The sequence below is a fragment of the Emydura macquarii genome, unplaced genomic scaffold (assembly GCF_026122565.2).
Source record: "Emydura macquarii macquarii isolate MOO-44397 ecotype Brisbane River unplaced genomic scaffold, CSIRO-AGI_Emac_v2 contig_1946, whole genome shotgun sequence".
Classification (NCBI taxonomy): domain Eukaryota; kingdom Metazoa; phylum Chordata; order Testudines; family Chelidae; genus Emydura; species Emydura macquarii.
In genome coordinates, this window is record NW_027132083.1 from 169,469 (window position 1) to 181,355 (window position 11,887).

General features: G+C 46.6%; 2 protein-coding genes across 2 annotated transcripts; both read right to left on the reverse strand.

Moving 5' to 3' along the window:
* Window positions 1–603: 603 nt before the first annotated feature.
* Window positions 604–1,566, reverse strand: LOC137159833 (olfactory receptor 52K1-like). The gene has a single exon (XM_067558291.1). It carries the CDS (start codon window positions 1,564–1,566, stop codon window positions 604–606), a length of 963 nt encoding a protein of 320 aa, XP_067414392.1.
* An 8,860-nt stretch (window positions 1,567–10,426) lies between these two features.
* On the reverse strand, window positions 10,427–11,389 carry LOC137159834 (olfactory receptor 52K1-like). Its single transcript, XM_067558293.1, has one exon. It carries the CDS (start codon window positions 11,387–11,389, stop codon window positions 10,427–10,429), a length of 963 nt encoding a protein of 320 aa, XP_067414394.1.
* Window positions 11,390–11,887: the final 498 nt, after the last annotated feature.

Sequence of the window (11,887 nt, forward strand, 5' to 3'; positions counted from 1 at the left end):
GGCTGGGCCCTAGGTAAGCCAAAAATTAGGTGCTGAATGGTATTGAAGTTCAGGTGGTATTGAAAGAGAGTGAGGTAGGAAACTCTCTACTAGGAAAACACCATGTCAAATGCATTGCAAACCATGAAATGATCTCATTAAAATGGAAATAATTTCAGTGTCATGGAGGCATCGGGGCTTAAGGGATACAGCACTGGACTGGGATACCAGAGACCTGGGATGATTTTCTGGTTCAGGCACTGGACTGTTGGGTGACATTAGGCAAGTCACTTCCCCTCCCTGCGTGCAAGGAGTGAGCAAGACTAGCCACCTTGCTAGTGAAGGAAAAATTAGGAAGGGCCACAGCTAAGTACAACTAATATGATGGCCAGCACAGCTCAGGGAGAGCCTGGGGACTATATGTTTCACCCCCTGCAAAGGAGAGTGAGTTCCCACTCCACCACGTCCAAGACCTTCACTGCATAGAATTTGAAGAGCTTTAAAATTGTCCAGGATACAAGATGCTGCCAAAAGGTATGTCTGCACTAACTCTGCTGACATGTTTAAGGGGGTGGGGACCTTCATGATGGGTTTCCAAGTACTAGACTCCACACAATATTCAGCCTAGAAGTTTTTCCCTCGGAACAGGAGACGCACTCTGTTGAAAATCTCTTTGGTTTTCACCCCGTACACGATGGGATTCATCATGGGAGGAAAGACGAAGTAGAAACTGGCCATCAGAATGTGTATGTGAGGAGCAACTAGGTGGCCAAATCTGTGAATTATTGAGGTTAGAACCACTGGGGTGTAAACCATTAAGATGGCGCAAAGGTGGGAAACACAAGTGTTGAAAGCCTTCAGCTGTTCTTCCTTGGAGGCCAGGCTTAACACAGTCCTTAGGATCTTGACATATGACAGGGTGATGAATATCAGATCCAGCCCCACGATGAAGAGAGTTACAAAGAGCCCATAGATATCATTAAACCTGGTGTTGGCACAGGCCAGCTTCACCACTGCCATGTGCTCGCAATAGCAATGGGCGATGACGTGAGACCGGCAGAAGGGCAGCCTACTGAGGAAGACGAGCAGAGGGATCCTTATGAAAACAGCCCGGGCCAAAGCCACCAGTCCGATCTTTACTATCAATGAATTGGTCAAGATGGTGGTGTACCTCAGGGGGTGGCAGATGGCCACGTACCTGTCAAAGGCCATGGCCACCAACACACCAGACTCCACATGAAAGAATGAATGAAGGAAAAACATCTGTACAAGGCAGGCATTAAAGCTAATCTCTCTGAAATTAAACCAGAAGATGCTCAGTGTTTTTGGCATGATGGTTGTGGATAAAACCAGGTCGATGACAGTCAGCATGGCGAGGAAATAGTACATGGGCTTGTGGAGGGAGGGCTCTGTCATGATAACATACAAGAGAGTGCAGTTTCCTAGAAGGGCCATAGTGAACATTGAGCAGAAGGGGATGGAGATCCACTGGTGCATGGCTTCCAGCCCTGGGATGCCGCTCAGGAAGAACACTGATGGATCAGAGCCTGCGCTGCTGGATCCTGACAGGTTGTTTTGTTGTGGCATCTTTTCCAAGTCTTACAGCAGTGTCCTTCCTTTCAATAAATCATAAACACATGGAATGAAGAAACCCTGTAAAGGAGATACATAGTAGGGGTCAGTCAACTCTGGAAGAAGGGGATGCACCTTTCGTTGAGTTCAACAGGAGCCTCTGCCCATGTCAGGGATGTATCTGTCTTAGACCTAAATTATGTTGTTCTGACTCAAAGCCCATTAAAGGCTGTGGAAATAATTCCATTGACATCAGTAGGGTTTGGCTTGGGGCCTTTTTCTCCAAGTCTTTCATTTAGAAGACTTGCTAATGGTTACAGCAGAGGGAGGGCAGGAGATGCGATGGGCTTTGCAGCACTCTCTGAAGCTCAACACATTTTTTGCAAAGACCCCCCCTACCAGAGTCAGCTTGCCACTAGCCACTTTGCCCTTTAGCCAAAAGCTCAGGTGCCTCTGCTGATCTGAACAGTGCTGGTACCTTTCCTTTAAACACTTGATAATGGTGACACTAGAGAGAGGGCAGGAAAAGAGATGGGGTTTGCTGCATTCCTTCAGGATCAACACATTATGGGCAAAGGCCCCCCCAGCAGAACCAGCTTGCGAGTGGCCTCCTACCATTCCAGCCCACAGCTCAAGTGCCTCTGCTGATCTCAATAGTGCAGGTATCGTTAATGCATTGCTGGAAGGTAATCAGCCTGGAGCCTGCAATGGGTAAAGGTTCTGGCAGCAGAGAGGCAGTGCGATAGTAAACGGGAAACATGGGATCTGTGTGGATGTACCGAGAGCTATGTAGGGTGTATACCTTACAGTTCTGGCATGCCTGTACTCTACTCACATAAGCAGTGCCTCACTGTCTACACTGCTATATATACCCATACTAGCTGAGTGTGCAGGGTGTACACTCTACATGCCACAGTAAAGGTACTGTAATGCCTCCAGTATCACATGCAAAGAGGGGGAAATATAACACGATGCGACAACCCAGATTTATCTAAGGTTGTAAAAAGTACTTTAGCTTTTTCATAAAATGAAAAATATTGTATCAAATAATTATAGATTCACAGATTGTCAGGCAAGAAGGGACCATTTTGATAATCTCATCAGGCCGTCTGAATACTACAGGCTACAGAATTTCATCAAGTGATTTCTGCATCAAGCCCATAAATTCTCTTTGTGCTAGAACCCAGCCCTGAGGAAGTCATCTTCTCTTCATTTAAGGACTTCAAGTGATGGTGATCCAGCCACATCCCACGAAAGGTTGTTCCAAGTGTTATTTTGCCTTGTTCTAGGATTGTGCACCTTGTTTCTAGTCTGAATTTCTCTAGTCTCAGCTCCCAGCCATTGGATCTCGTTCTGCCTTTGTCTGCGACATCAAAGAACTTTCTACAGGCAGAAATCTCTTCCCATAAGTGGACTTAAAGATTATGATCAAGTCACCTTTAACCTTCTCTTAGATAAACTAAATATACTGAGCTTCCTAAGTCTATGACTATGACCCACATTCTCCAGATCTGAAATAATTCTTATGTCTCTTTTCCAAACCCCTTTCCACTTGTCAACATGCTTTTTGAAGTGTGAACACTAGACCTAGAAACAGTGTCCAGTAATGGTCTCTCCCATCCGGACAATGCTCTATTTCAGCTCGATAGTCTCCTGCTTATACATTGCAGGAAGGCCTTTAGTTGTAATCAGCTGCACATTGTTCAAGTGAGCCCAGTTTAATAAGTGATTGAGATCGCTCTATAGGACTGCTCTGTCCTAATCATTATTTGCCAATCTGCCCAACTCTGTCATCACCAAAGATTATCAGCACACGTTTTAGATTTACTTCCAAATCACTGATGAGATTGTTGACTTGTATCTTTAAAAGATAGTTTCACTAGTGGCACTATGGGACCCCAACATATATTCCCCCAGACCAAAATCTCCCACGATAACACAGAAACACCACAAAGAACCTCTCGTGATGCATTTGCATAGGGGGAGAGAACTAAGCCTGGGTGTGTGACTCTAACACCCCTCACTTTTTGAATACCCAATAGATTCTTGGCACAGATGTGTTTATGTTCTTTGACAGAATAGTTCACTTCTAAATGACCAACCTCACTCTACTCTCACTTATACGGGTGTAAATCCAGAATCATTCCAGTTTTACACCACTGTGCCTGACAGCAGATTTGGCCCTAAACTTTGTTTGAAAAATCTCCTATTGAGAAAGATCCTTTATTAATTTGAATACAGACTATCCCAGCTCACCTGAACACTGTGTCTTCTTCACCCTCAGCAAATGCAGAACTGCAGGACTCTCCACTCGTCCGGGATCAGCTGGGTGAGAGTATTTATACCTTCCAGGAACACCTTGGTGACTTTACTCCCCGATGGGAGTTCAGAGGCTTGGATCATTATAGCAGTACATTAGCTTTGGAGCCTAGGGAATCACAGCAATGGTTAATGTAAATTAACCCATGTCTGTCCTCCTGTGTGGGTGTTAATCATTACATCTACGTGAAAAAGTGTGGGTCAAACCCTGAACAGGGTGCATACAAGTGCGGGACATGTTACACGTCTCCACAAAAAGTGTTCAAATCCCACCCAAATAACATGTGCAGCAGAGGCTTTACACACCTAAACTGAGCAGGTGCAAAACACTGTGGAGGACGACACCCTGTGTGTTTAGGGCTTTGCTGGGGCTTGAATATGAAGACAACTGAAAATTGGTTTTGGAAAGAGATGGATAATTGCATATACAGCTTCTTTTATCCAGAATAATCCCCCAAATCTCATTCCAGACAGACTCTTTCACCCATTCCAGACATGCCGTCAGCTCTGGGGTGGAACATAAGCAGCAACCATACTGAATTGCAGCTACTACCACTTCCCCTTTGATTAGTATTAAGGGCCTCCCTTCAAAGGCATAGTAGGATTTCTATATTTGGGGGCAGCTCCAGCCACACCAGTGGGGCCACGCATGGAGGGGCAAATTGGCTAGTGGCTGTTTGACTCCCTCAGGGAGTTGATGGGCAGGATCCCCTGGGAGAATAATATGAGGGGGAAAGGAGTCCGAGAGAGCTGGCTGTTTTTTAAAGAAATCTTATTGAGGGCACAGGAACAAAGCATCCCGATGTGCAAAAAGAATAGCCAATATGACAGGTAACCATCCTGGCCTACCAGAGAATTCTTCAGTGAGCTTAAACAGAGAAAGGATGCTTACATGAAGTAGAAGCTTGGTCAGTTGATGAGGGAGGAGTATAAATATATTACTCGATCATGCAGAGATGAAATGAGGAATGCCAAATCACAATTGACATTGCAGCCAGGAAAGGATATGAAGAGTAACAAGAACCATTTCTACAGGTATGTTAGCAACAAGAAGGTCAGGGAAAGTGTGGGCTCCTCACTGAATGGGGGAGCAACCTGGTGACAGAGGATGTGGAAACAGTTGAAGAACTCAATGCTTTTTTTGCCTCTGTCTCCACAGACAAGGTCAGCTCCCAAACTACTGCCTTGGGCAGCACAGTATGGGGAGGAAGTGAGCAGCCCTCAGAGGTGAACGAACAGATTCAGGACTATTTAGAAAAGCTGGACATATACAAGCCCACGGGGTTGTATGCAACAGAGGTAATTGGCTGATGTGATTGCTGAGCCATTGGCCATTATTTTTGAAAACCCATGGCAATCGGAGGAGATTACCGGATGATTGGTGGCCATCTTTAAAAAAGGGAAGAAGGAAGATCCGGGGAACTACAGACCAGAGAGCCTCAACTCCGTCTCCAGAAAAGTCATGGAGCAGGTCCTCAAGGAATCCATTTTGAGGCACTGAGAGGAGAGGAAGGTGATCAGTAACAGTCAGCATGGATTCACTAAGGGCAAGTCATGCCTGACCAAGTTGATTGCCTTCTATGATAAGATGACTAGGTCTGTGGATGTGGGGAATGTGGTGGACGTGTTATACCTTGACTTTAGCAAAGCTTTTCATACTGTCTCCCACAGTATTCTTATCAGCAAGTTAAAGAAGCATGGGTTGTATGAATGAACTATAATGTGGCTAGATCATCTGGCTCAACTGGTAGCAAGAGGAGTGCCCCAGGGGTCAGTGCTTGGGTTGCTTTTGTTCAACATCTTCATTAATGATCTGCAGGATGGGGTCAATTGCACCCTCAGCAAGTTTGCAGATGACACTAAGTTTGCGGGAGTGGTAAATACCCTGGAAGGCTGACATAGGATACAGAGTGACCTAGACGAATTGGAGGATTGGGCCAAAAGGAATATGATGAGGTTCAAAAAGGACAAGTGCAGCACCTGCCCTTAGGATGGAAGAATCCCATGCACTGCTACAGAGTGGGGACCGAAAGGCTAGACAGCAGTTCTGCAGAGAAGCACCTAGAGGTTACAGTGGACAAGAAGCTGGAGATGAGTCAGCAGTGTGCCCTTACTGCCAAGAAGGCTAACACCATATTGGGCTGCCTTAGTAGGAGCATTGCCAGCAGATCACGGGAAGTGATTATTCCCATCTGTTCGGCATATGTGAGGCCACATTTGGAATATTGTGTCCAGTTTTCGGCCCCACAATACAGAAAGGATGTAGACAAATTAGAGAGAGACCAGCATAGGGAAATAGAAATGATTAGGGCCTGGAGCACATGATTTATTAGGAGAGGCTGAGGGAACTAGGCTTGTATAGTCTGTAGAAGAGAAGAGTGAGGGGGGATTTGATAGCAGCTTTTAACTACCTGAAGCGGGGTTCCAGGGAGGATGGAGCTAGGCTGTTCTCAGTGGTGGCAGGTGACAGAACAAGGAGCAATGGTCTCAAGTTGCAGGGGGGGAGGTCTAGGCTGGCTATTAGGAAAAGCTTTTTCACTAGGAGGGTGGTGAAGCACTGGAATGGGTTACCTAGGGAGCTGGTGGAGTCTCCATCCTTATAGGTTTTTAAGGCTGGCTTGACAAGGCCCTGGATGGGATGATTTAGTTGGGGTTGGTCCTGCTTTGAGCAGTGGGTTGGACTGGATGATCTCCTGGGCCCTTCCAACCCTCATCTTCTATGATTCTATGATTTTATACATGGCTGTGAAGGACTCCCCCAGGTACTGCATTCTGGAACCACTCAGGACACAACCAGTCAGAACTCTAGTGCTTCGGCATCTGCCCTGTCAGGTCTCCACACACCAGTGCAGGCGCCTTCTGACCCTGGTTTCGGAGGGTTCAGCACCCGAAGTCCACTCAGCCTTCCCCTCTGGGTCCCCCTGGACAGGACTCTGGGGAGCTCTTCCATACCACAAAGGGGCCATGCACCCCGCCTTGCAGTCAGAAGTGATTCCCAGCCAGCAGTGGCCATCAGAAGCGTGTATTGGTTCTCAGGATCACCACGTAGAAAGACTATTTCATAGCTGAATTAGAAGTTCCAGCAGCGATGCACTGAGGACCCAGACATCCATCCTTGAGCTCTGCTCCCGATCCCACCCCTCACAGGGGAACTGGCCGCTTCCATCTCTCCTCTCCCCCCACCCCGCCCCGGTCGAGCACGGTGGCCACTCCTTCTGGTCTCCACCCGCCACAACCTGTTGCAGCTGGTTCAGGAAGGGCAGGGGGTCCTAGCCAGGTCTGCGTATGCGTGGCTGGGGAAGGCCTATCCGCCCTCTAGTGGCCTCAGCCATGATCACACACCCAGTCCCATCACCACTGATCACGGGTTTCCTCCTCGTGCTGGATGAAGATCCAGTGTCCCGACTGATTCTTGCGGCTCTGTCAGGAACCTTCCATGCTGCTGACCACGAAGTTTTATTGGGTTGTCGCTTGTCCCTAGCAAGGTGAGTGAGACAGCATTCCTCCCTCTGGGGGAGTTCCCAGGGGACAGTTTCCTGCAATAACTCTCATGCCCCATACTGCAGGTGAATTGTTTTGTCCCTTCTCCTGGACAGAGTGCACATGAAGCTGCTGGATGGGTTCGAGGCGGGGACATAAGCTGTAGTGTTCAATATACTCATCACACCCACTTCTACAGCTCAATCACACGCAGCCCAGTGGGTGCAGTGGGCTGGAATAGCCAGTGTCTGTCTGAGGCTGGGAGCTGACTGAGGCTCAGTCTGGGAAAGAGGGAGCTAGTCGGAAGGACAGGAAAAGATACTGAGTCGCGTTTAGAAGCTGGGGTCCCTCTGCTGCCTGCTCAGGAAACAGCAATTGCCAGGAGAGGTTATTGCCGTCAGGGCCTAGAGACGTGCCCCTTTCCTCCCTCTGTCTGACGGGTTTAGAGGACTGCAATGCACATAGAATCCTGGAAGATTTAGGTTTGAAGGGATTTGAAGGGACCCCAGGAAGTATCTAATCCAAGCCCTTACTCAAAGCAGGACCAATCCCAACTAAATCATCCCACGGCTGCCACAATTTCAGGCACTAAGACACCAGGGGTGATGGCGGCGAGAAGATAGATATATCATTGGAGATGCTTGAACATGCTTCTCCTTAAGATGGAGGCTGCTGCCGGCAGAGTCCCCTCCATAAGAGATGGTCACTTTGGTATATACTTCCCCCTTGATCCACCCAGCCTGTCTTTGTTAATCTGCCAAGTGTGCAGCAAAGCCCAACGTTTAGCCTTGGCGTCTGGGGGAGCGATGGGGGCAGATGGAGCAAGTTTGGCTTGAGGGTCACTGTCCTTATTGCTCTTAAGTGACCAGCTGGTGTAGTGGGGAAATACAGGCAGCTCAGCACGTGACAGAGGGGCTTTATCTGTGGAAATGGTTTCACTTTTATCTTGTGAGGTGCCTAGAATCCAAAAAGGAGGGCTATAAAACTGAAATAAATAACTAATAACTAAAGTAACTCCATATGGACACTATGGTAGATGACATGGTGAATATGGCAGATATCATGGGAAGGCTGTGGTGAGCATGTCAGGGCATATTGCGGGTAGATGACCTGGAGGAAAATGAGGCCATTTCTTCCTGGGATCATGAAGGTCGGTGCTGACCTGTGCCTGCTCTTTGTTTCAACTTCTGGGGATTTGCTCTGCCAACCAGGAAACGTGGGAACAAGAGTAGAACCTGGAAAGCCAGGGCTCATGGAAATGGCAATTGAATATGAATTCCCAGGCATGTTCAGAGACATGGGAAGTTTTCCTAGACATAGTGGAATACAAAGCTCAGATTGCATGCTTTGATTGAGGCTCTGTAATTTAATTACGGTTCTGTCTGAAGTCCATGATTTGGATTTCAGAAATCCAGGGAAGAGAGGTATACAGAATTCACTAAATTAGCCAGGAGCCTTTCAGAAGAGTGTCTCCATCCCCCTGGCCTGGCCTGCAGAACAACTTAAAGCATTGTTGTGCTGTTCTCATGTAACTAAGTTTATTAAAAAAACCCTCGTCAGTTCTGAAAACCCTTCTTGTGTTTTCAAAAATGCTTTCTTGTACATGTCAATCTTTCCTCTATCTTGTACCACTAGACACTATCACTAGAGTCAAGATGGTTTCAGTGGTTATTGGGCAAAAAAGGGGTGTCTTTAAACAGTTGAGTTACAAGTGATTTTATCGAAATCAATGGAGCTCACAGTAAAGAGAAGCAAAGCCTGGTAGGGTGCTAACTCTTGATAGCTATTTCAGGACAATCCAGGGATGTGACGTTCTTTTTGCATGAATATTTTTGTCACATTTGCCTTTTGACCAACTGGTTTGCACATTTTATAACCTACAATTTTTAAAAATTACATTTTCAATTAGAGACTTCTTTCATATACCCTACATAAGGCAGAAATCACATGAACATTTATAACATTCCTTCTAACATAATATAAAGAAAACTAATACAAATGTTTAGACTCAAAGTAGAGGTGGTAAAACTACATTCCAGGCTCTGTGTTAACAGACGGGGAGATCAAAAACCTTTTATTGATAGTTTTATTGAACGTTTTATTCATCTTAGCCACACACACTAGAGAGGCATTCAGTCACTGGTTGAAGTCAGAGGTTTCCTAAAGAGTTTATTTAACTAGCTTAAATTTTCATTTCATAAAGCAAGCAAATACAAGTGCTCATGGGAAGCTGGAGATGACAGACAGTAGCACTTCTATGACTCCTAGGCAGAGAGCCAGGAGGCGATCATGTTTAGATTTAAAATATTCGGATACACAGAGATACTGGGAGGGTTCGGTGACATGGCTTGTTTAAATATTTGATGAGTGTTCTCTCTCCCTCTCCCTTTTGGAGACTTTTTTTGTGATGTTTTTCATGTTGGTTTTTCCCTCTAATATAAAATACAAATTATTTTACCAGCTCATGTTTTCCACTCTATTTCTGGAAATAAAACACAGCTCAGATCTCACATTATTTTACCCTATTGAAGTTTTACCCTATTGAAGTTTTACCCTATTGAAGTATTGAAGTTCAGTGGGATGGACAGACAATGGGGTAGGGAACTGGCTACCAGAGAAACACCATGTCACAGGCATTGCAAGCCATGAAATCATCTCCTTAAAATAGATAGAATCTCATTGTAATGGAGGCAGTAGGGCTTTGTGGATAGAGCACTGGAGTGGGATGCCAAAGAGCTGGGATGAGTTCCTTGTTCAGTCACAGGGCTGCTGGGTGACATTAGGCAAGTCACTTCATCTCCCTACGTTCTAGGAGTGAGCAAGTCTAGCCCTCTTGCTAGTAAAGGACAAATGAGGCAGGACCAGAGCTAAGTATAACTTCCATGAGGGCCAGCACAGCTCAGGGAGAGCCCGGGGACTATAAGCTGCACCCCCTGCAAAGGAGAGGGACTTTCCACTCAACCATGCCCAAAGCCTTCAGTATATAGTATGGGAAAAGTGCAGAATGGTACATCTGCACTAACTCTTCTGATGTGTTTAAAGGTTTCCAAGTACTAGACTCCACACAGTGTTCAGCCTAGAAGTTTTTCCCTCGCAATAGGAGACGCACTCTGTCACGAATCTCTTTGGTTTTCACCCCGTACACGATGGGGTTCATCATGGGAGGAAAGATGAAGTAGAAACTGGCCAGCAGGATGTGTATGTGAGGGGCAATTAGTTGGCCAAACCTGTGAATTATTGAGGTTAAAACTACTGGGGTGTAAACCATTAAGATGGCACAAATGTGGGAAATGCAAGTGCCGAAAGCCTTCAGCTGCTCTTCCTTGGATGCCAGGCTTAACACAGTCCTTAGGATCTTGACATACGACAGGGCGATGAACATCAGATCCACCCCCACGATGAAGATAGTTACAAAGATCCCATAGATGTTATTGAACCTGGTGTCAGCACAGGCTAGCTTCACCACTGCCATGTGCTCGCAGTAGCAATGGGAGATGACGTGGGACTGGCAGAAGGGCAGCCTCCTGAGGAAGAAGAGCAGAGGGACCACTATGAGAACACCCCGGGCCAAAGCCACCAGTCCAATCTTTGCTATCACTGAATTGGTCAGGATGGTGACGTACCTCAGGGGGTTGCAGATGGCAACGTACCTGTCAAAAGCCATGGCCACCAGCACACCAGACTCCATGATGGAGAACGAGTGAAGGAAAAACATCTGCACCAGGCAGGCAGTAAAGCTGATCTCTCTGGAATTAAGCCAGAAGATGCCCAGTAATTTCGGCATGGTGGATGCGGGTAAAACCAGGTCGATGAAGGCCAGCATGGCAAGGAAATAGTACATGGGCTGGTGGAGGGAGGGCTCTGTCTTGATAACATACAGAAGGGTATAGTTTCCTAGAAGGGCCACAGTGAACATTGAGCAGAAGGGGAGGGAGATCCAGAGGTGCATGGCTTCCATCCCCGGGATGCCACTCAGGAAGAACAGAGACGGATAGGAGCCTGCGCTGTTGGTATCTGACAGGTTGTCTTGTTGTGGCATCTCTTCCAAGTCTCACAGCAGTGTCTGACCTTTCAATATAACACAACAGATGGAATGATTAGACCCTGTAAGTTAGATGCAAACTAGGGGCCAGTCAGCTCTGAAAGAAGGGCATGCACCTCCCTTTGAGTTCATCAAAAGCCTCTGCTTATGTCTGGGATGAATTTGTCTCAGACTTAAATTATGTCGATTTGACTCAAAGCTCACTAAAGGCCACAGAAAAAATTCCATTGACTTTAGTTGGTTTTGGACTGAGGCTTTTTTCTCCAAGCTTTTCCTTTAGAAGACTTGCTAACGATTAAAAGAAAGCAGGCAGGAAAAGAGATGGGGTTTGCTGCATTCCCTGAAGCTCATCAAATCCAGGCTGTTATGGGCCGATGGGGCTGCGAGTTCCAAAGAGGAAGACCGCCCGCCCGAACCAGCTTGCCATCAGCCTCCTTCCCCTCTAGCCCATAGCACAAGTATTTCAGCTTATCTCAGTAGTGAGGTTTTCTTAAT

Bases quoted from the DNA above. Each gene is read 5' to 3' on its own strand.
- LOC137159833 (XM_067558291.1), bottom strand. From the start codon at position 1,566: ATGCCACAACAAAACAACCTGTCAGGATCCAGCAGCGCAGGCTCTGAT.
- LOC137159834 (XM_067558293.1), bottom strand. From the start codon at position 11,389: ATGCCACAACAAGACAACCTGTCAGATACCAACAGCGCAGGCTCCTAT.